At 42.6% G+C, this 24,984-nt stretch overlaps 4 protein-coding genes across 4 annotated transcripts; 2 read left to right on the top strand and 2 right to left on the bottom strand.

The window, feature by feature from the left end:
• Positions 1–834: 834 nt before the first annotated feature.
• On the bottom strand, positions 835–4,323 carry LOC308133773 (uncharacterized protein). The gene is made up of 4 exons (XM_080501284.1): positions 3,998–4,323; positions 3,087–3,506; positions 1,941–2,324; positions 835–1,300 (listed from the first exon to the last, which is right to left on the bottom strand). Exons 1-4 carry the CDS (start codon positions 4,230–4,232, stop codon positions 969–971), a joined length of 1,371 nt encoding a protein of 456 aa, XP_080357410.1. The 5' UTR covers positions 4,233–4,323; the 3' UTR covers positions 835–968.
• A 2,227-nt stretch (positions 4,324–6,550) lies between these two features.
• gfod2 (glucose-fructose oxidoreductase domain containing 2) lies at positions 6,551–10,765 on the bottom strand. Its single transcript, XM_080501474.1, has 3 exons — positions 10,671–10,765; positions 9,042–9,422; positions 6,551–7,999 (listed from the first exon to the last, which is right to left on the bottom strand). The coding sequence occupies exons 1-3, from the start codon at positions 10,687–10,689 to the stop codon at positions 7,104–7,106; spliced, it is 1,296 nt and encodes a 431-aa protein (XP_080357600.1). The 5' UTR covers positions 10,690–10,765; the 3' UTR covers positions 6,551–7,103.
• A 1,222-nt stretch (positions 10,766–11,987) lies between these two features.
• Positions 11,988–12,936, top strand: thap11 (THAP domain containing 11; the record flags this gene model as incomplete). The annotated part of the gene is made up of 1 exon (XM_080495611.1): positions 11,988–12,936. The coding sequence occupies exon 1, from the start codon at positions 12,103–12,105 to the stop codon at positions 12,934–12,936; it is 834 nt and encodes a 277-aa protein (XP_080351737.1). The 5' UTR covers positions 11,988–12,102.
• A 7,746-nt stretch (positions 12,937–20,682) lies between these two features.
• nrn1lb (neuritin 1-like b) lies at positions 20,683–23,485 on the top strand (the record flags this gene model as incomplete). Its single annotated transcript, XM_080494712.1, has 3 exons — positions 20,683–20,737; positions 21,941–22,088; positions 23,182–23,485. The coding sequence occupies 3 exons, from the start codon at positions 20,683–20,685 to the stop codon at positions 23,483–23,485; spliced, it is 507 nt and encodes a 168-aa protein (XP_080350838.1).
• Positions 23,486–24,984: the final 1,499 nt, after the last annotated feature.

Raw genomic sequence — 24,984 nt, 5'->3', positions numbered from 1 at the left:
TGCTACCTGAGAAGTCTACCGTTCGGGTGGAAAACACATTACGCGCATGCGTACTATTGCTGGTTCTTTAAGAGGAAATACTTGACATGAATCAAAGAGCTTTATAAATATTATCTGGTTTTCATCCTTGTTTAAACGGTAAGAAACACTTCAGGGCTAAATATTTCTAAAAATATTACTTAAAATTTTTTTTTTCCATTCAGTTTCTTTAATTATATCTTTCTATAAAGTTGTAGGGTACTCATTAAGAATTATGTCTAACTTACAAATGTTAAATCTTTGGCTTTTCGAAAGTAAATTGTATACGATTAGTTGTTGGCTCCAGCACTCTATGGCCTGGCATAGATGGATATAGGAAAATACAAAACTGACTACATTTTCCACTACTCTTAACTTCAGTGTTTATCCAAATGAAGTTAAATCACCCACTAATTTCTATGTTAAAAGCTCACACAATCCTGCTGACATATCCGACAAATCTGTTGATGAGAGGGGCATTTTGTACGTTTTTTACATGCCACAATTCAAATTACATGCACATTAGGTCAAATGCTAATTGTATAAACTGCCTTTATGTTGCATAGGCTAATTGGGGGATTGCCATAGACTGGTCACACCCTACCCTTTGTGTCCTGCAATCCAAGTTAGTTCAAGGAAGTATAAAATTAGAATAGCAACTGGGCACCACCTGTTATTAATGACCTGAAATCAATGCAAAAACACATACAGTTCCTGCATGTCAATATAAGACAAAATATGATTGACCATTTAGAAAAGTAGATGGTTTATTGCAGCAAGGCTTTCATAAAATAGCTACACATTTTACACAGGAGTAATGTCTGTTGTAACGACAACCAACTGTTTGCAAGGGAAGTGAATTTTTTTTTACATCTTCGCATGTACAAAATTAGTCAAAAAGATTATTGGGAGACTGTTCCAATTTTGAGACAAGTCCTGTTATTACACACTCAGGTGGTTTGCTGTCCTTCTGAAAACAACAGGATCGCTTCCTTCTCTTGCCGAAACTCTTCCCATTTCCTCAGCAACTCTTCCTTTTCCTTCTCCAGTTCCGCTCTTTGCCTTCTCAAGTTTTCAGCTTCCTCCTGCTGTGTTTTCCTCAGCAGCTCGATTCTCTCCTTCTCCGCTGCTGCTTCTCGAGCGTCGGCCGCACGCAGCTTATCGAGCAGCTCCCTCTGATGCTCCAGAGTCCGAGCCTCTTCCTTCTGCGTTCTCCTCAGAGCTTCGATCAGCTCGCGCTCCGTGCTCAACACACGGCTGGCACCTGAGAGCTTTAATTGATCTGAAACGAAACAGGCGTAGTAGATTAACAGTGTTTAGACATTTTGATTAGAGTGGAGTCATTTATAATGTGATGACGTGTTCATCAACACTCAATGAATAAAATGGCACGCATGTAAGCACACCTTTATTTATATCACCCCAACAAAAAAAACCCCACTCAAGGGTGTCTTCTCTAAACGCTCTACACACTGTTAGTACCATTTCCCCCCCAAAAAAACCAATGCTGTGTTTAAAACGTGGTCTGATGTGAGGCACGGGTCGACTCGGGAAGGAATTAATGGTGAAAAAAATTCCCCCCAACAAAACCTTCTAATCTGGGCCAGAAGACTCTTGTCGCGACACAATTTATCTCAAATTATTTCTGCCTCCATGTTGACTGGGTGTGGAAATAACAGACAATCCATTTCTAGTAGCTGCTTCAGGTGGGAGGAGCCAGTAGAATCTCAGGGTTTCCTCTACAAAACCTGTTCACTGAGTCCGTTACCGTGGTGACGGTAATTAGAGTGCTTTTGCATGCATTCATCTTACTTTTAGTATGGTATATACTTTTTTTATTTCTCATTTCATAAGTATTCTGATTTATTAAAACACGAGTGGAAAAAGCCAAATAAAAAGCCCCTTAAGTATGCAAAACTCACATTGAGGTTGTCTTGTGCCCGACGTCTCCTCGCTGTCCCTGCTGGCGTTGAAGTCATGTCCATTGACGTTGGCCTTCAGTTTAGAGAACAACTTTGGGTGTCTCTTCAACATGTGTCGACGCAGGTTGCTGGTGCTACTGTTTTTGCAACACTGCAACTTTTTCTTGCAAATGCGACAACGTGCGGCACTCAAGCTGGCCAGCCGCTCAAAGTATTTCCAGATCAAACTGTGCTGCTGTGGCGTGCGTGATGCCGAGCGGGCGTTCGCCGCCGTCTGCTGGATTGGTTCTGATGGTTCCTGTGAGGACTGCAGTGTGCCGTTACTGGAAGTTTCATTGAGCGAGTGAGCGGCATCCAAGTCTCCATCATCCCGACACACTTCCACTGGAGGAGAAGAAAAACAGAAAGGGGAGAAAAAAAAAGTACCTTTTTAAATTTACAGTTGAGAAGAGTGTGCTTTAAGAATGATCTCACACATTACAACCGTTGAGGATTAGTGAGGATCGAGTCTGACTTGAATCAAATGTTGATGAAACATCCTTTACAATATATCCTTTATGTATCGAAGTCCACTGTGACCGTTTTGGAGGAATATAAATATCTGAGAAAAACCCGCTGGTTGTCCACTTATTAAGTTGTATCACATAACATGAAAGTGTCCTCTGTGATTCGTCCACTCTGAACCGGGTGTCTGCTCTTACTGGTTCCACTTATCAGCGGTTGTACTGTACTGTATAACATTTGTTCCCTTTAAAGCCTTTTTACATACTATTTATTTTAATATGGTATATATTGGCATGTTTTTGTGAGTAACAGCTCACAAAATACAGTTTTTTTAAATGTACTCTCATTCTTTGAGAGCCAAGACGCAAATATAATACCACGTTATACATGTACTATCGCTCAAAAGTAACTGTTCAATATCCCTCCTTTACTTAAAAAAACAAATATATCTATATATATATATATTGGGTCATCTCTGGAGATGGCCAAAACACAGTGAACATCTGCAAACTCATCTGATTTGTGAAACTCGCAAATGCATTTGATCAGTGGCTGCCTCAACAGACACACAATCTCATTTATAGTACGCTTTCTCAAAGAAAAGAGGACGAGTAAAGCCCCTTTGGAGCTATAAAAGTTCACCTGGAGGTTGTAGCTGCTCTTTTGAATCAAAGGCCTCCTCAGCGTCCATGTTGACGTTTGAGTCCTGGGTTGAATCTAGTGGTGGCGGGTGCTGAGCACCTGCCGAGAGCTCAGAGAACACCTTTGGGTGTCTATTTAAAATGTGTCTGCGCAGGTTGCTGGTGCCACTGTTTTCAGAGAACTGCAACTCCTTTGCACAAACGCAACAGCGTACGGTATCTGAAGCGACCAGTCGCTCAAAGTAGTTCCAAATCAAACTGCGCTTGTGTCGCATGCGTCCCGGTCGGCCACAGTCCATCACCACAACGCGCTGTATTGTTTCTGATGCGCCTTGCTGCAAAGACCGCCGCATGCCATTACTGGCAAATTCACTGAGTGAATGAGGGACGTCAGAGTCTCCATCATCCAGACACACCTCCACTGGAAGAGAAGAAAAACAAAGTTCAACCAACATTACATTGTCACTACCAATGGCATGATGCTGCAGTCTTTGTGGTCACGCTGTTAACTTCCATTTAAGAAGACCCAAGTTTTGAAACTTGTTTTTCCAATGTACTACCATCACTAAGGACTGAGTTGGGCTTTAATCAGACGGTTAACTCACAGATAACATGTCTTAAGGATGTGTCCCAGCTTTTATGCTCTGCTTCACAGCAGATTTGCGGATTTGTATTCACTCATTTGTTTTTGTATATATTATATTTACTACTGCCATGACAGACATTCAGTTCGAATTCAAAGGTTTATCTGCGATGTGGACTGTATTGGTAACACAACACAACGTAGGGGCCCCCCACAAAAAAAAAAACAACAAACTTTGCTCAAGCTTTTTGGAGATCATGTAAATGTGTAAGTGTTTGTATTTACACAGCGGCGGTTCCTATATCGACCCCGCTGTAAATGACCCGTACCGGAACAGAACTCTTCCGCGTCGCGGTCCGTCTCCTTGAGGTCGCCGTCTGCGATGACCCCGATGCTCTGGGGCACCACCTCCGGGTGTTTGGTCCGCAGGTGCTTGAGCATGTTGGTGGTGGTGCCCCGGACCCGCTTGATCTGGTAGGTCCTGCAGATCTGACATTGGACCGAGCCCGTCTCCGAGGCTTTGAAGAACTCCCACACGACGCTCCTCTTCCGGGACTTTTCCATCACCGGCTCGGAAAAAAAAAAACACGGGAGGAGCCGCTTCGGTGTTCTCGGCGAGACGACGAGACGCAGCAACCTCTGCTGCCCGGTAATTCTTATTGCTGAAGCACAACAACGTGTAGTTGTTTTTTCCCCCCCCACTTGCTGTGCTCAGTTATCCCCGGATGCTATACTGCCCCACAATGCATTGCAGCTGCGACGTCACATCCGGGTAGTCTGACGGTTCCCCCCCCCTTTTTTTTTTTTTTTTATTTCTTCATAATAAAGTCGTCTTATTTTATTGCAACACGGCATCAGAGAATTTAAATTGTTAAACATATTGCGAAGCAGTTTATTTCAAGGTTTTGTGGAAGAGTTTCTTCAGCAGAATTTCATCCCGTGTCGGTTCGTGTCTGCAAACTGGTGGTCCTTGAGTTGAGTTTTCGAGTCACAACAAAGATTTAATTGCAAAAATTCATGGACTTCAGTCAGATGAAGACAGCTGCATTTATTACAAGAAAAATCTTTCAGGCTAATGGACAATACAGTTTTCCAACTATAAAGCAACGCATTAGTGCTCAAAACGCCACGTTACAAGTTAAAACATTACTAAATGTAAATAAAGAAATTAAATATTACAGCTTTAAACAGGAATTCACAGGCTACAAATGCTGGACAGAACCAGGGCACATTTTTTTTCTCTCACAACAACTAATAAATAAATACAAAACGTTTTCCTCATACACATGTTAAAATAGTCTTTGCAGAGAGCTGGCTGTTAGAAGCGTCACAATCCTCATTAAATATGTGGTATCAAATTTCAGTGCAAATGAACAAAAATAACGTTGATGACATGGTGGGAACTACTGGAATGCATTTCGATAGTGATGGGCTCCACAAGCAAACCTGATGTGTTTTATGAAGACACTTTAATGTAAACTCCGTTCCTTGTTTTGTAAAGCACTGTTGGGAGAAGGTGAGGTAAAGCGTGCATCTATCTGAACTAAGCAGATCCTACATGGGTCAAAGAAGAGAAAAGATTGATGAAATCAAAAGCAGTCTTTAACACATTCCATCTCAGCATTTTGAAGAAAGAGGCCTGACATTACTTAGGGACAGTCAGCAGAAGTGAAATGCAGTGAATGACTAGAACAACTGTAAACTCCTCCCATCTGTCGTGGTGTATTTACACTCTCACACGTCACATCCAGTGGTTCTACTTTGCGAAAACATCAGTTTAGTCTTAACAACCACTGAACTGTCAATGTAAGGCATCACACTTTGTACATCTGTAATCATATTTAAAAGGACACCTTGTATAAAGAATACAGCAATTTAAATAAAGTAACGTAAACAACCAATTTACATTTTGTTTGTCAAAACCCTGGATTTCGTATTCAAAAGTGTCAATTTATTATTAAAATCCCAGAACTAATTTTTTTTTTTAATCATTTCTTTCTGGTAATGATCTGGTGACATCTCTCTATGCGATAACAAATACTCACCCTGCATAAGCTTAAGAGGCTGTAAAAAGGTGGAAGTCTATCCTTACATTGTTTTTTTTATCAGACAAAGAGACTACAGCTGATTGTAAATACCTTTATAAACCCTGTTCACTCAGGAAACATATAATCCAGTTCAGTAGTGACATTTATGACACTCCCAACCTTTTACAAGACACTTTACATTTCCTTTGCCAATTACAGACTTGTCTTGGACTGATGAGAATTAAAACTAAGCAGGGCGGTCTCACTAGTCTAGATTGTTTTTACCTGTGAATCAAAATCTACCAATTCTTCTCCAGCTTTTTTGAGCCTATAATGAACATGATGCAAATAAAAGAGATTAAAAAAAAAATAACTGGGCATTTCTACAAATTAGACCTATCATTTAACTCTCTACATAGCTTATTTTGCTCAGTCCCTGGTACATTCTGTGTGCAACCTAAAATCCTACAAGCCTCTTGAAATCATATCAGCCAATTCATACTTCTAATTATTAAATGGAGAAAAAAAAAAAACAATAAAAAAAACCTACAAAGCAGGAGCACAATACAGCTCCATTATCCTTATCCTGAGAACAATTTCGGGACGCAGTGTCAGTGGAGAGTCATCCGAGACCTGCCAGTGTCACCAAGACAGTGTTTTGTTAGTCAAATCGTCCTGGAAGCTCAACTGGTGGACGTCAGTATCGTACATTTATAGTCGTGCCATTTGGAATACAGCTCTCAGTCAGAAGGCAACTCAGTGAGTCATAATGAAACGGCAAACTGTGTGCGACCCCCACCTGATGTGTCAGGACAGTACAAGACGAGACTTTACCCCCCCCCCCCCCCCCCGGTCACATACAACATGATAAAAGATGTGGGTCCTTTCTGACAGATGATGTTTGTACACTGATCACTTCAGTAGGCACGCTGGTACGAAGTCAGACGATCCAGCACTCTGACAGAAAGCTCTTGGCTCTAACGTATGGTAATTATTGAGGTTGTTCACAAACTGATGCCAATTATTTATCTTAATGTTTTTTTTTTTTCTTTTCTCACACTCTGCAACTGAAGTGTGCATTGATGATGTGGCCAAAATATTAGAAATACAAAGAAAATTCTGATGCTCACTGTCCTGCACATGGTCGTCTGCAGGTAGATTTTTGGGCTTTGTTAAACTAATTTGTTGGCTATTGAAATAGGATCATAACAATCTGATCAGTGGAACCGTTATTTCCGAATTCTAAAAAGGTACAAGCCTCCACAACACATTTATACCAGAAGGAATAACCTATTGTGCCCAAAACAGGAAAAGTAGTCAGCCGTGAAGTTTCGCTCATTCATATGAGGAATATTCAGAACCCGGTTTTGTCTGACGTGCAGTGATGACACCGGGTAAATAAATTAATTTAGTTTTTGTTTCGTTGAAGCGCCTCGCACAGGTTGTGGTTCGGATCGGGCTCCTGACTCATGATCTCGACACACTCCCACTCGCCGTTGGAACTGGACCGCTTCACCGCTTCCACCACCGTCTGCACGTACAGGCCGTCCTCGAACGTTGGCGCCATCGCGACTGGGCCCCGTGCCCACGACCGGCGCTCCTCGTGAGCCTGGAAACACTGTCTCAGCGCCTTCACCATGGAGCTCAGGCCGTGAAGGCGAGGCAGGGGCATCTCTTTCACCTCCGGTCCGACCCACCCGCTGTCGCCGAGGAGGAGCTCCTCGCCTTTGCTCCCGTTGCGCTGCCCGTAGAGCTCCGTCCCCCTCGCGACCAGTCGGCCGGCGGACCCCACTACCATGACCTCGTGCACGAACGACCCGGGCATGTTGAAGTTCAGGGTCACGGTGCAGCACACGCCGCTGGAGCTCGTCCCGCCCATTAACATTTGGAAGAAGCAGAAGTCGTCGCTGGTGACGTGGCGGATCCCTCTTATCAAGTCGTTCTGCGGCACGAAGGTCCGCAGCAGGCCGTGGACGCGGTGGGCCCGGGAACCAGTCAGGTAACTCAAAAGGTCAATTATGGTGGAGCCCACGGTGTGCAGACCGCCTCCGCCCATCAGCTCCTCGCACGTCCAGCCATAGGACTGGTCCAGAAGGCTTGGGCCGTACACCCGGACGTCGCACACCTGCAGTTCACCGACGTATCCCTCCACCAGCAGCTTCCGCATCGCAACGAACGCCGGCAGGAAGCGCAGCGTGTTGCCCATAATGCTCAGCAGCTGAGGGTAGTATCTGGCGGCAGTAACCATCTTGAACGCATCCACAGCGGTCGCAGCCTTCTCACACACAACATTCTTACCAATACCTGCAGGGAGAGGGGAATGGAGCAGTTATTTTTCAGACGAAACGTATAGTAATAACAATAAGAAGAAATAATGTGAGGGTTAGAAGCAACGAAGAGGGTGGAATTGACCAATAATTTATGTTTGAGGGCAATATTTCATACTGACTTGACATTTCATTGGAGTACATGCCTACGGAACTAAACATTTTCTGAACATCAAAGGTCAAAAATATCAGAAATGTAGAAACTGTATATATTCAAGTGTTGAAAATAAACTGAATACAACTTTTGAAAACGAAGATATCCAGAATAGTTTCAATTTTGGGCAGAAATACCAGGTTTATTCTCAACATTCTCACTTTATTCCTGAAGATATATCATTTTCATTAATGTCCACTTCCTGGTGTTTGATATAAATAAGCGATAACTTTAACATGATCCCAATTGCTCAGAGGGCGTGGAGCTTTTATCTACACAGATCGGCTCTCGGTAGCTTCGGGTATCAGCGCTATGGACAAGCTGCTCAGTGGGGAAACACTCAGGAAGTTGCAACTAAAACAGGAAGCTGAGGTCAACGCTCAGGAATTCCATCAGATATACCACGCTAACATTTTACATCTGATATGATGGCAAGTTGATGAGGTTTCATTTGTTTTTCTTCCCGCCAGATAAATAACGACCGCAGTGGTTGGGACTGGGAATCACCGTTAATCACAGGCCATAAATAACTTGCACAAAATACACACAAAAAGATGCATCTATTTGTACTATTTGCATCTTTCAGGAGGAGTTTTGGGATCGGAATACTTACACATAAGTTTCGGATCTAACATGCCACACCCAGCTGGGGTCACAGTGGCAGTTTGTACAACTCCCACACTTGTACAGAGAGATGAAGTGTCTCAAATGAGAGCTCTAAGAAGAAACTTAGGCTCGAGATGATTGTGACTGCTATATGCTATAAATGCGATTTGTGAACTTTAAATACGTTTACAGATCTCATCACACAGGATGGAAGTATTGATTCCAATAAAAGTAGGTGTGTGTTTGCATAAACTCTTACCCAGTGCTTTGACAGCAATCTGTCGTGTCATTGAGGGGGGGATGTAGATACAAACGAGATCGACGTCTTGGTGCAGCAGCACGTCGTCCGACCGGCTGGTGTGGAACGGGATGCCCAGTTCCTTAGCCAGGCAGCACGCCTCCTCTTCGCTCCGGCCCCAAAGCGCATGGACCTCAAAGCCTTCGGCCTTCAGCAGCGGGACGAGCACCCGGGCCGTGCTCCCCGTGCCAAACACGCCGACTCCGGGCAGCATGGCAGAGCCACTCGCTGTGACCTCACGTTCTAACCATGGTCGGTTTCGCCGGCATTTCAAACAAGCACTCGATCGACCCGTCTGGCAAAAGTCCACCGCTGACGTCTTGCAAATCAGCGCGAGCTCACCTACAGAAAAGAACGAACTGACTTAAAACTGGGGGGGGGGGATACATTTTTAGATGTCCCAAGAATGTATTATACTGTTTATTTCCTCTTCCACTGAATAAACCTAAAAATGAGTAATAACCTGCCACGGGGGACAACACAACTTGTTCTATCCATCCCACATTTTTGGCCAATGTATCAACAAACAGGACTAACACGTCTGAGACTTCCAGCCCAGCTCGTCTTATCAGAAGTCACATTGTGTCCTGCTGCATACTTTACATGCTTTTTTCCTCACGTGTTCCACACCCGCCAAATGTCAACGTCATCTCTAACCAAACAAGTCTCTGAGCAAAACCACGGACACGTATAATGTTGACCGAAACTTTTTTTTTTTTACTGTGTATATATCATTGTGTGCCTCAGAATAGTTTCGTGACTTATTCTCCCGGTTCCTCAATGTAAAGCGAAGTGGAGAAACCTGTTTTTTTTTTTTTTACAAGAGTGCGTGTAACTTCTGCTGTCGGTTCACGTGGTGGACTAAATGTATTTTGTATAATATATCATACAAGAAGAGGTCCGTTAAATAAATCGTTGTCTGTTGATGTGTCTGTAAAATGACTACGAGGTTGTGAATTTGAAGGAGGTTGTACAGAGACGGGCTCGTCAAGGAAGATACCTGTGCCCCTGCATTACCTGGGTAACCTGTGACAGCTGGGCTTTTTTTTTTTTTTTTTTTCCCCGTTTCAAACGGCAGCTCCTCTCAGACATACCATACAGCTGGAGCGTCTCTTCTTTCTACCTACTATATTACCACCTGACGCAGGAACCGAGCGGTGCCGTGTGTGTGTGTGTGTGTGTGTGTGTGTGTGTGTGTGTGTGTCTGTGTGTGTGTGTGTGTGTTGACCCAGCTGGACACATAACAAAACCATGTCACGCCAAATCGCCGCTGTCAAAAGCAGGAGGAGTTACCAAAAAGAAAAACGTCCCATTTTATACTTTAAGTCTGCGAGATTTGGTCTCCACTTTCCTGGATACAAATTAACATGCGAGGCACACACACACGCCCAGGACTGGCTGCACACTGGGCTTATTGATAACGTGAGCTAGCACGCGCAGCTAGCCGGCCATACACAGCCCTGTGGGCAGACAACCGCGACTAACGCTGTGTACTTTACATAGTTCGTCTGTAAAGTTCGGCCGAGAAGCGGCCTTCAAGCGCGTCGAAATCACAACACGGAGAGAAAAGTAAGTGTTAACAGCTCCCACCTATTCGCCGAGTCGACATCAGCGGCGGAGGCGGTCGGTGTTGATCCGGGCGCTGCCCAGTTGCTAATGGTAACTTCTTCAACGGAAAGCTTTGAGGACAGTCGTGTTTCCCCGTTGCGTGTATACATCAGGGATTACGGTAACCAAGGCTAAACTGGGCTCTGCACAACTACAATAGGCCTTACGGTAAAATATTACACTAGTCTGCAATGATTTTTATTATACTACTGAAGTGGATTAAGGACGCCCCAAAACACGCAGACACACCCACTAATAATAATAATAATAATAATAATAATAATAATAATAATAATAATAATAATACGAATAATATCCATCGATGCAAAAATAGAATCCAAGAATGAAGAATCTTGAATATTATTGACTTAATTTTTATGTATATATTTTAGAGGCGTGTGTTTGTAGTTCTGTGATTGCCTGGTGACCAATCCATGGTACACTTTGCTTTTGCTCAGAGTAAGCTGGGGTTGACTCCCCGAACAAGATAAATTGGTAAAGTTTTCCTCCCAGTGTACAAAAACATGCACTTGAGATGCTACAAAAGTTAATTGGTGACCCTAAATAATTGCCCCTGGGTGTGAATGCGAGTGTGTGGTTGGCCGTCTCTGTGTTGTTCCCTGGTGACCTGTGACTTCGCACAGTGTGCTGGGATTGCCTCCAGCATCCTAAGACTCCCCCATAGGATAGAGCAGAATAGAAGATGGATAGATGGATAAACAAGAAGATATGGGAATGGGGGCTGAATAAATCTAAATTATTCAAGATGTGTAACAGATTAGAATCTAGCAATCTTAATGAGATCAGATACTTTGTCATTGTGTATTGTTAAGATTTTAATGGGAAAAAACACATAGTGAGGGACGCTGAATTAATTCATTGAATAATTCATAAATTATAAACAACAATAAAGGTTTTAACATTTTTTTTTAACAAATCTAAAGGTAAGCAGCCTGTCAAGCAGTGGACGCTCATGACCAGCAGGGGTCAGTAGTGCAGCTTGAGATGTGGCGACTGTCCTAAAACTCCAAGACAAACGAAGAAGAAAAGAGACGCGCGGTGGATTGTGGGACTATTAGTTCTCCGCGGGTCGTTTTTTTTTAGGATCACAGAGAAGAACAAAACAAGACATTTTAGGACCAAAAACCAGCGATCAGCCTTCAGCACAACAGACACAGCAGCCGCGTGTGAGCTGTGCGTTCTGCTAAACTGTGGATCAGTCGGTGGTCGCCAGCGGAAGAGGCTCACTTTTAAGAAAATAAACAGGAAGTTGCTAGCTTTGTGGGACGTGTAGTTCGGCTGCAGGCCGCCGAGGGTCATACCCGCGCACAGAGAACAGAAACAACAATAAAAAAAAAAATACACTCAACTTCTTCCGGACAGCGCACGTTTGGCTCTCGGCGCTGCAGCTAACATGCCCGGGTTCACATGCTGCGTCCCCGGGTGCTACAACAACTCGCATCGGGACCGGGACCTGCGCTTCTACACCTTTCCTAAGGACACCACGCTGAGGGAGCAGTGGCTGAGGAACATCTCTCGGGCCGGGGTCAGCGGCTGCTTCAGCACCTTCCAGCCCACCACTGGACATCGGGTGTGCAGCGTGCACTTCTCCGGGGGCAGGAAGACCTACACCATCAGGGTGCCCTCCCTCTTCCCACTGCGAGGGGTGAACGAGCGCAGGAGTCGGCGGGGCAGGGGGAGGAAAGTGTCCGCCGGGGTGCCCTCGCCCGCCGCCGCCGCCACCTCCGGGATCGTGATCACCAACGTGGTGGGGAACACGGCGGAGGGCGCCGAGGGCAACGCCGGGGGCGAGGCGAGCGACGACAGCATCACCGTGGTGCAGATAGGCCAGAACGGGGAGTATCTGGGGACGGCGCGGCTGTCCGCGCAGTCGGACGGAGCCTGTTACAGCGCGCCGGTCTCCGCCGCGGACGACCACCGGGCCGACGCGTCGCCGGCGGACAACCCGTCGTGCGGGCAACAGTCGGCGGTGCAGTTCGTCAGCGTGACCAGCAGCCCGCTGGACCACTCGTACTCCCTGACCACGGGCACCACGTCGGCCGAGCTGCTGCGCAAACTCAACGACCAGCGGGACATCATCGCGCTGATGGAGGTGAAGATGAAGGAGATGAAGGCGACCATCCGCCAGCTCCGGGTGGCCGAGGCCAAGCTGCTGGAGGAGGTCCGGGAACGGGACCGGCTTCTGTCTGGACACTCGGCGTCGGGCAGCGTTCGGAAAAAAGTGTGACCTGGCATGGGGGGAGGAGGGGGGAGGAACCGGGTGATCACATCTGGACACTCGGACTTACGAAGACCCCAGTCGTGCTTTTTCATCAGGGTCAGTCACGCAAGTTGGGGGGGGGGGGGGGGGGAGAGACAACAAACAACAAAAACATAAATATTTTGCGAAGTTTGTGTTCATGTTGGTTTAATGTAGCTTGAAATCCTATTTACGCAACTTTGTACAAAGAGCAAGTGTGAGTTTGTTACAACAAAACATTAGAAATGATCATTCTCCTCGACTGAACCTTACTTCTGTCAAACACGTCACAGGAGAGTGTACGCATTTCAAAGCATCCATCAGGGTTAAATTAAAAAAACAACTTTCCAGAGCATTTTGTGATCACATTGTTTGGCACAGTCACACAGAGTTACATGACACAAGCTTAATTTTTTTTTTTTTCAAAGCTTGAATCAAGTTTTTTAATGTGATAATCTTACCAAAACCATGTTACTGACTCAATAAACACACAGTGACAATATATTTTCATCAAATAGACACATTTTTTCCATACAACTGATGTAAAAAAAACAACAACAATATTTAGCTCGTTACTTTGTCTAGTTAATGTAGCTGATAGTAATAACTTCATTACTAATCATGTGGAAATATGCACAGTTTAGCTGCCCAGTCATATTGAATTAAGTTAAAGACTTGTAGTTGGCACTGATTTTTTACAAGTCCAGCAGGCTGATGTCTTCATAACCATCCTATGGGGACACTACTGTCTTGTTGCATACCATGTTTTTTCTTTTTCTTCCCTAACTTCTCAGCAGAAATAACAAGGCTATTGCAGAAAAACCTCTCCATGGACTCCAGGGATTGTTTGCACCCACATGAAATAAGAGTTTTTGAACACTTTTCTTAGTGCGCTGGCAGTTTTAATCTGTTAAATAAAACTTTATTAGAGTTGCCTTTGGAGTGACTAAAAGCTGGTTTCCTTTGGCTTTGTTGCAAAAAAAAAACTTTTGCGCAACCAAAAGGGACTCTTGAGGACTTCCTTAAAACAATAAAGGGCACTCGGTAGATGAAATGTTCGTCAAGGATGTTTCTTGACAAGAAACATTGAGTTTGTTCATTTGCGCAACGGTCCTTTTAATAGAAGTACAAACATTCAAGATCTTTTATGCAGCTTGAATATGTACGTTTGTCTCAGAGGCTGTTTTCTCAAGGGACGTCTACTAGTTTTTGTGTGGTTCATGTACTTTATGTGCCTGTTTACAGTTAGATGGTTTCTTTACGCAGGCTGGCTGCATCCCTGTTATTCAGGACACTACATTACAGACATCAGAACTTGGTCTAACAGCAGTGCTCTATGCTCTTTTTAAAGTAGATTTCATTTTGAAACAGTGCAGATACATACAGTCAGTATATTATCCAATTTCACTGTAGCTTAACATATACCCTGTGGGTTAAAAAAAAAAATCCTTCAGGGTATCCATTGTTGATGCCTTGAATCTGGATCATATCGTCTGAGTGAAGCCTCCCTGGACTGCAGTGCAGGTTTTGTTTTTGTTTATTCTAGGGAAGAAGAGGCAACAGATTTGCAGTGAAGTACAGTATTTTTGGAGCTGTGTTGAGTTGTGGAAAAAAAACAAAATTAAAATTTGTATCATTTAAAAATCCTTGAATGAGTTGTGATGTTAATGAAACGTGCAATCCAACATATAATGCAAATACTGCTCTATTAGTCCACTTACTAGTTAACACCATGTTTAAATGACAACATTTCACGTGACAACCCCTGAGTCCATAAAATAAGCTGTTGCATTTTCACTGCAGCAGGACACATGTAGTTGGTATTCTAGGCCACAGGTGGGGGCTGTTGCTCGTTTTTTGTAATGAAACCACACGTGGACAGAGAACAACACTTTATAATTGTGAACAGCTGAGAGTACATATGGACTGATGATGAATCAGATGCAATTGTTGGCAAATCTCAACTATTAAACTATCAACGTGGACTTATAAAACTTGTATTCGGACTGAGTCATGTCACTACGGGGGCCGCCATGTTTGTTTACTGGCACATGAACAGAACTATTTTGCCACAGGGAGATGCAGTGGATTGGACTATGGTGTCGTGTAAACGGAGAATTTCATGACATGTGCCTTGAAGCTTCAATAAAATACACACAAGACCAACTCCACCAAGGACTCTTGTATTTGTCCAAACTGAACAGGTGATGAGCACAATTTCCACAACGACACTCATTTTGGTTGTCATGTAAATGGGGCCTTCGTGGCGGTTGACCTGAACTGTCATCACCTAACATGTGATAATTGTGATGGTATTTGGAGGAGTATATACTTTAAAACACAATGCCTTAGCAGTTTATAGGTATCTATTTATTGTGTAGTGAAAAAATTTTTGCACTTGGAATTTAAGTAATGCAAAACAACAAAATGTCACAAGCCCGTGGTCCGTATTCCTGCCATCATGACTTCATCCATCCATTACTTCTTTCTCCTGTTCAGGCTTGCGGTTTTGGACTGTGAGAGGAAACCAGAGCACCCGGAGGAAACCCACACACACATGCGGCTCACATTCTGATTTTCAAATGCACAATGTAGAATATACTGATAGATACAGTCTCCATAATCAAGTATTGTCAGCATATTTATGAAAATGTATGAAGGTAATAAAAGCGAAGGAAATAAACAACTACTGTATCTGACTGTATTTCTTTACAGTCAGATCGTCAATTCCGGGTTTGTTCTTGGTATGTGAACACTCAAATCTAAAAATTAGATTTAAAGCTTTGAATTCAATACATTTTTATTCATATTGTTCAATAATTCTGAACATTTTATTCAATGTTGTCATCATCCCTAATTGAATGATTTAAAGTAGAAATGATACATTTCGCAAAGAGAACTTGAACTTGAACTTGTTTCAAATGTGATGCAAATACAATGCCAACGTATCCTTTATTCACTTCATTGTTAGGGAAGACTTTAATCCCTATCTTGGATAAAGTGGGAAATAATTCTATAATTGATATTGGAACAAAAATTGTAATACATATTTTTGCATTTATCTGGTTTCTAACTTTGTGCAGTCATGGCGGATTGTTCAGTCAGCTTTTCTCCCTCTAGATGGCGACAGGTTAAAAAGCTTCAGAAGAACACATGTATCTCTGGTCTTTAAGGCCTAATTCACTTCATCTGTCCACCTCGTTGTGTGTTGGCCACTTCCGTTGCCACTTGGTAAGTTGTCACTCATTCCAAGCCACAGACATTTTGAACATCACAATGCGAGTGGAGATAGAAAATAGTCCCTCCGCACAAACTGAGACAGGTCATCTTAAACACTGATGACATGTGCCATTGAGCAAAAAAAAAAAAAAAGCAAGGGAGTGTTGGACGGATGGATGGAGGGAGCGACGATGCAGAGCCTAATCTCATCTGGATTTATTTTTTTTTACTCCCAACAGTGTTGTGTAATGCCTTAATCCAGTGCTGTCAGTCAAACTCACACAGCTCTCTGTTGTGTGCGTCTGCTGCCATTCAGCATGGCTGTTCTTTACATTCAGGGAAAACAACAGCTTCTACCGTGAGTCTGTGTCTTCCTCTGGGAATATTTATGTAATGTGAATTAAGTGAAATATTGTAAGCAACATGGGATTCAGGCTCAGTACATATACACAAGTAGGGCAGGGAATATAAGCGATGTGAGCACCAGAGGAAGTATGTTAAATTCAATTACCTGCACAGAGTAATGTTTCTGTGACAATTGCTCGATCTGAAGTTAAAATTAAAGCTAAAGTATTCAAAGTTCATAAACAAACACTTGTGACAGACACACTCACGCATGCATGCACGCACACACGCACGCAGGTCAACACACAATTCAGAAAACTGAAAAAGTGAACACATACAACGGGAGGCAAAAAACAAAAAAGGGCCACCAAAATGTAAATAGATAAATATGTCCCTTGCAAAAAATAGAGAAAAAGCCCACTCATGCAACATTTATAATAATTATAAATACAGTACCTCAAAACATAGTTCATTAAAATTCTGACAGTACAAGCAGTGTTTGTCTTCACTATTACACCACACAGTTACCCAAAACAGACATTGAAAGAGGTCATATTCTACAGCTCTTCACATGGTTTCACAAGTTTATTGCCCCAAATCCAGCTTTTCCTTGATTTTCACCCATTTGAATATGAAATCATATGAGCTGCATTCAGAATCTGTGTGAAACTGGACTGGCTCCACCCACACAAGCCCATCTTGGGAAGAGGAGGAAGTACCTTCCTCTCGTGGTGCCATGTGCCAGAGTGGGTCAAAGGGAAGGCCTGTCTTGATTGAAATTGATGCAACTCCCGAACAATTGCTGCAGTTAGCATGATACTAGATTTTTTTTCTTTTAATCACATTTGCAGGTGATTCTGTAATAGTTAGTCTCTTTCATGCCCATGAACATTCCCATGGTCCTGTCATTAATTAATTTGTTGCCCCAGTGTGATGAAGCTTTGCTCCAACTTAGACCAAGCAGTAGACACTGTCGATAATTAGAAATATCTTGGGACGACTCTGGAAAACAAGCTAAGTTTTACCTGTCAATCAGAGTCATTAGAGCATATTATGAGTTCCTGCCTACCTGTGAGGCCATTTAACTGTGAGGGAGGCAAGAACTTATAATATGCACTAATGACACTCAGCTCTGGGTCTTGGTATTTTGGCAAAACAGAAAAAAATGCAACTTGGGTTGGAAATTAACCTTATCTACTGTGCACCATGGGATCACCCTTGTTAAGCTCCCTCTGCTATGCTACACTTCTCACTGCTGGGCTTAACCCTGTGTGTGTGTGTGTGTGTGTGTGTGTGTGTGTGTGTGTGTGTGTGTGTGTGTGTGTGTGTGTGTGTGTGTGTGTGTGTGTGTGTGTGTGTGGCCGAGCATCTTGGGTTACTTATTTAACTCTATTTAACTATCTAAATGTCCTTCTTTCTGTGTGAAGCCATGTAAAAAGAATTGTCCCCGGGATTAAAAAAAAAAAAAAAGTACTCTCATTCTGATTCTGAAGGTGTGTATATATTGGGGGTTATTTAATCTTTTTCAATTGTGGAAAAATATGCAAATGACTCCTGGGTAAAACCGTTGCTGTAATCTGGATGGAGATTGATTCACCGGACACTCCAGCTGGTAATGTTTTCAGGTATTAAGAAGAAATATTTCACAAAACATAGATTTGGGTAAAGCAAACACATTCTGTTGGATTAAAAATAAACATTACAATAATTGTTACAATTCCAATAATAATTCATTGTGTTTTTTTGTTTTGTTTTTTTCTGGATGGTGACACGAGTTCTCAAGGGGTGTAAAGTGTAACGCTGTGATGCTTGCATGTTCTCCCTGGGTCTTCATGTCTCCCCCCTCAGTTCAAAACGTGTGAGGTTCATTTGTAACTCCTATTGTTCCTTAAGTTTGATTGTGTGTAACTGTCTCTTCATGTTTTCTCTGGGATTGACTGGTGACCCGTCAAACACTTGCTCTGAGATAAACATTTCAATGTTCGCTTTTACTACATTTTCTGCTTTAAACATTAAGTCACAAGTTCTTTGACAGCAGTATGGTTTACTTCCAAGTAACTCTCAGTTATTAGTGCAGAGTGAAATGTAATGTAAAGGCATGAATGTCTGCCAGGAAAATATTTTCAAATATTACCCGAAATTAAGTCTGTATTCAGTGGATTAATGTTGAATATTGTGGGTTCTGGAAGTGAGGATGCAACGAGCAAACAACCTCTTATCTCACCCTCATCTCGCCAGTACAGGAGCCTTTTAGTGGTAAAAGCCATCAAAGTCCGAAGACAGAATCTTGTTTGTTCATTCTGGAGTGATGAAGAACTGCAGCGGTGTGAAGGAAGACGTGCATCTTGTAGTCATTGCTTCTACCGTCACATTGTGATACTTTACTGACTTTTATCGTCGCGCTATATTCCATTTCCTCTGTAAATCCCCCTAAATCCTACACCCTGGTCCTTTAATTATCACCAGCAGAGGGAAAATCAGCATTCGTGAGTTTGAATGAGCCGTAAGGATTAAATTATGAAATAGGACACAAAAAAAACCAAAAGAGAAGCCATCTTACGAATACGATGCCAACAGGCTATGACACACCTATCTTTGAGCAGTTGTACACATTTGTCTTTGCAGCACCTCTCAAGCTCCAATCAGGTTCGATGAGAAAAGTTGACGCACCACCTTTTTCAGATCCCTCCAGAGATGTTCAGTCAGATTCAAGCCTGGGCTTCTTATCCGATTTGCTCAATGTTTATCTTTATAACATTGGTTATATAAAAGATACAGTCTTTTCAAAGAAATTTGCAGCATTTGTTCATTTAGCATAAGATGAAAAAAAAAGGAAAAGAAAAACTGTTGACAGCTATTGTGCCAGAAATTTAAAAAAAAACAAAACAAATGATCTTCTGTAAGCCAGATGCTTTAATTGAAAATATAAAGTATTTTTTATATAAACTGTTTTAGTTAATAAACTTATGATTTTTCACTAAATTTATTTTGATGCAATGAAAATCTGTAGTTCCCAACAGAACACGTCTCTAAAAATGCCATATTAGATTTCCATTGAGCTGGAGCTTATTTTTAACCATCACAGTGAAATAAATAATTTATTTTCGGACTTAATGTGTTTACATGCTGCCCGAGATAAGTTTACGCCTGGGGTCGCCCTTTAATATTGATACGGAACAATAACTTCAGACACAGGTTGCTTTAAACTACAGATTAACAATAGGTTCTCCCTTCTCAATGGCACGATACAGATGTGGAGCGGGACTTACACTAATGCACAGTGTGAGCCATCTGGGAGGCGTAGCAGGGGATTTGAAGGTTAAGATGGAGAGAAGGGTAATGTAAGATAGATGACAGAGTAAGGAAAGTCCTCAAACAGTTGTCGTGTCGCTTTCCATTGTCCATGTGACTGACATTTTTTTTCTTTTAATGACTACACAGTGCTCCTGCACTGGTTCTCCATGACCCACATAGCCACGGATGAATTCCCACATGAGTTGCTGCTTCTCTCAAAGGCCGCACTGCATCGGATTCCCAGGTGATTCTTCTATCTCCACTGAAACGTCATCCATCTGTTCCAATTACAAAAAAAACTACTGAACAATATTTTCTTCCTTCAACCGTGATAGAAAAGTATTTTTTCTTTATTCTTTAGTAGTAGTACATTTCTGCTCCAAGCAGGTGTGTGAGAGGCTGTGTGTGTTCGCAGAACAATCACCATTATACTGCGTACAATTTGAGTTTGAAATAACTGCTCTAAATGCCAAAGACCGGAAATGAGAACGCTCTAATCCAGTGATACTGTCATCGGTTTGCAGCATCCTCTCTCTCTCTCTCTGTCTGTCTGTCTCTGTCTCTCTCCCATCCCCCCCCCCCCCCCCCCCCCCCCCCACACACACACACACACACACACACATGGCAGAACATCCTCTTACTCCCTGTGATGCATCCGTCCCTGTCACTGTTAATCCAGCTGGGGTTGTGTTGTGCCTCTGCTGTGCTTTACCAAATTTGTGCAATCTGATGAATTCCCAGCGGATGGGAGGAAACATCACACTTTAAAGCAGAAACTTCACACTCACTGGATTTACGCGCAGCGGGAGCCGCGGATCACAGCCTCTCGCGCTCAGAGGTGACGCTCAGCTTCACGGGACTCTGCTGAGCTCAACCATGAGGTCTCATGCCGGCACCGTGACTGTGCTGCTGCCCATCACGCTCTGCTTAAGTAAGCTTGTTTCTTTAACCATCAAGGTGAAGTCTCAGTCTGTTGTTTTGTTTCTGTGGTTCTAAAAGGTGGTTTTGGGGGTTCGGGTTTCTCCTTAAATGTGATTTGATAGTTTGTCTTTTGCACATCATAAGTCTTTTCTGTCAAACTAGACACAGGTAGAACTCATATCGATCGGAAGGTAGTTAGATGACCGATAAAGGATACTCCAATCAGGTCATTTTGAAATTAGGTAGGATGGTTTAACAAACGCACTCACCTTAATGAAAGTCTCCCTGTCCCTGCATGGATCAACTGTCTTTACTCAGTGTGATGGTCTTCGTAGGCGATGATGTACTTGTACTACCTATGACTTTGTATCATTTCTAATAATTGTTTTTGAGTAGCAACCTGGGGAACTTCAAAAACAACAACAAAAAACACCCCCATATAAACAACTGTTCAGCTGTTTGGCAAAAGAAAATGGACACATTTTATGTTATATTTTATTATAGAACATAGTATGAATTACACTTATTGAGGAAACTGTGTAAGTGCCTGACTGTGCTTAGTTAAGAACAAACCTACTGAACCTCGCTCATAAAATCTGCTATTAAAGCTTGACAGTAGAAGAGAGACATCGGTTTCAGGAGCTATGCTGATGGCGTGAGTTGCTAGACAATCACATTTGAGTTCTTATATCATACATTAGCTGGGCAGGTTAACGCTTGAACTGCTGAAAGATGTTAAAAAAAACAAAACTCTTGAAGTCAGTGGACAAGAGAAATGTTATGAGGTGTCAGATCAGTATCAGCATTTAAATAGTTGATTATTTCACGAGTTTTTGAGAAAAGCCAGACCAACATTCAGAGGAAAACACTGAGCAGATCAATGCACTAACAGCTTGTACATGGTTTTCTACTTCCACACTGAATTTGGCTTTGAGGCTACATAATCCCTCCAGATGAATGGAACACAACATATTTCTGTATTTGTTTGATCCATCTAAGCACTTGATGGATCATGTCTAAAAATACACAAACATAGTGTTTTCACTCAACAAAATGAAATCTGCCAACTAAAGGAATGCAGTGATTTTATCTCTTTTATCTGCACTTTTTTAATTTTTCATGCTCTAAAGCACTGATCCATTTATTAATAAAAAATTTTTTTGACAAAATGATCTTGGCAAATGAATGTTTTATATTTTCCTCTCCACCGCAGGCCTGTTTCCTTTGTGTTTTGGGGCCGCTATTCCTGTTTCATGTGGTTCCATCTACAAGGGCTTTGCTCAGTGTCTCCTCACACTCGGGGACAGTTTGGTAGAAACACAAAAAGACCAGAGCACACAGGACATTGACGCAATCTGCAGGTGTGTATGTGTGATTTACATGTCACCACTGAAAGCGTTCACTGAAATCATTTTGCTGCTTGCTGTCTTGTCATGTTCCCCAATGTCATTGTGGCCTGTGGGCTGGGATTCTACTTCTTATTCTCCATGGCATTATGACATAAAAAGCACTCACAAAATAGAATTCCTGTGGAAAAAAAAGGCATGTAAATACAGTAGTATCTGAAAGATTACAAAAATATATCTTATCCATACTCTCCACAGAGCATGACGTATTGTGCTGATGAACGAATGCCAGCATTAAATACACTAAACTTAACAAGTAAAGACAACTACAAACTCACAGAATGGGTGGCTTCAGATTTTTTTTGGATTTATTGATTTAAGTTAGCTCTTTTGGTAAAATGCCGACCATCATATCCAGATTTTGCGTGACGGTTTTCACTGAGATGATCCTCCTCCACCCATTTCACAGAACAAATACTACTTTACTCTTTACCTGCCCTCTGTGTCAGAGCATGTTTACTGGTGAGGCCCTTTTCTCTCAATTATTTCACCAGTAACACAATTGTAGTCAAATAAACACGGAAGATACCTTTAAATCAGAGGTGCAAAAATATGGAGTTAAAGTGATGGAGCGGTCAATCTCTGGCTAACTGTTCATACCAAACTAGTAACAACAAGACATACACTGCAGGTGAGTTTGTGAAAACACGAGAACAGCTCAAGTGACAGACTCTTCTCTCTGAAATTAAAAAAAAAACCCCAACAACACTGCGATAGTGAGGAATTGTACACAGACTTTGTAGTAACTTTAAAAAAAAAATAAAAAATCACAATACTTGTCCCTATAGACACGGACACTTATGGAACACTTTGGAGTTGTTGGTATTCATAGGTTATTACACTCTTGTCCATGAACTCCTAGTAAATTTAACTTCCCTGACTTACAAAGTCAGTAAGAAGCCTGTGTGATGCTTTGTTGCACCAATGAACAACCATAACTGATGACAAGATCTTGAAGTGCACCGTGCTCCCATGCTGTCCCGACACATATTGCACAGTATTTGCTGCATATCTACGTTTGACCCTGACGTCTCGTCTCGTCCTGAAGGTCCTGGAACGCGTTCCACGTCTGTGCCAACTCGGCTCTGGTCGGCTGTCCCGGCGAAGCGGCGGCCGTCTGGGAGTCTCTACGGCAAGAGTCCAGGAAGACGCAGTTTTCTGGAAACCTCTACGACATGTGCGCCAGTCGCACCACGCTCCCGCCCAGCACCGTGCCTGCACCTCAGAGCCCCCCCACCTCAGACCAGACAAACCAGGAGACACTGAAGGGCCAAACGCACAAGGAAAGCCCCACCTTTGTCACGGCGTTGCTCCCTGTGGGCAGCCTGCTGCTGGTCCTGCTCAGGAGTTAGTTCAAATGGTCTCATCGAGAGCGAGGATCGCCGGACGCCACACTCCGGCCCTTCATGCGACCCAAACGCACGAGTGCACACTGCATACAAGTCATACTGATCCTAAACCTGAGCGAATCAGATACGATTCAGAGGTTTCAAACTGGTAAGAAAACCAAATTTAAGGACACTGATGGCTGTTGAGTTGTGATCAGTGGCTTGTGTAACAACAGTAAGGTTGTGATTGAATTAATAGTGATTAAATTCCCATTATATAATAGCTGCGTGGTTAGAGACTGGAGCCATAGTAAAGAAGAAAAAGAAGAAGAAAAAAAACTGTACTTAGCTGGAGGGAAAAACGTCAGTTATCTACAAATATTTGTTTTTCTGAATCTGTGTTTTTAATTCTAAACCAAATCTGCAGAACATTGGTAGTGCCAGCCGATTTTAGGACAAAGGGAGATTTTAAGCAGTGCTGTAACACCTGGCGTCCAGATATGCTTGTGATCCAATCAGGTGTGATCTACTGAGAGAGTATTATTTCTGGGTGCGTAGCAGCATTGTTTTGGGCTGTAGGTTTAATTCTGTTTTTAATTTACCAGAAAATCTGAACGCTGTGTGGAGCGACTCTCTGAAGAGCAGTTCACTTCACGTGTGTAAAACTGGCTGCATTCATTGGTCCAGTTGTTAAAAAAGAGACTTTTTTTTATGTTTAGCATTTATACATAGTAAATATTCACTGTAAAATCATACTGAACGGCATGCAGTCAGCGGTGCAATGAGAAAATAGGGAAAGAAATGGGAAGTTTCTCATGTGTTTCCCAACTTTAATCCTTGTCAACTGTTTATGTAATATTATTCTTGTTGTAAAACTCTTCTTTTGTACTTTAAAAGAGCTCTGATGTCAAGCACACTGCAACTTATCACTGGTGTTTCCCACAACCAGTGTGTATACTGTGGTATTTTGTAGTTTGCACACGTGCACATGCCTTTGTGGTTTTCCACCCGCCGACGTTCTTCAATTAAAGGTATGTTGACATACAGTACATAATGCAAAGTTCATATAACGTTAACACATTTCATTGACATCCTGTTTGTTTTTTTTGGTCAGAATTTTGTCTCTGTGTGCGTAGGTGTTTGTATGTGTATCCGTGTGTATAATCTTAATACTCTTAAGCTGTTTCATAACAGCAGAATTAGAAAAGATTAATCTAGTCTGTCTCTATTCATTCAGTGTAGCAGGTTGCACCTCGGAAGCCTTGAACACAGTCTTAGTGTCCGTAGCGTTGCTGGAGGGGATAAAGATGGCTTGTTAAGTCAGCTCTGTCAAGCATGATGTGAACAGGTGTGACAAGTGAGGTCCAGAGGTGAAAACGCTCTCACTGCAGTGCGCTGAATTTTAAAATGAGCCACTGACGTGACACCTGCTTTATATTCTTCCTATAATCAGAAGTTCACATGTTACACTGAGAGGCCAGTTAAAGTTCTGAAGACTGTTTCATAGCTTCAGGAATACGAAG

The sequence above is a fragment of the Blennius ocellaris genome (genome assembly GCF_963422515.1).
Source record: "Blennius ocellaris genome assembly, chromosome: 1".
Lineage (NCBI taxonomy): Eukaryota > Metazoa > Chordata > Actinopteri > Blenniiformes > Blenniidae > Blennius > Blennius ocellaris.
The sequence above is the reverse complement of the archived record's forward strand: the minus strand, read 5'-3'. Positions and strand labels throughout refer to the sequence as shown.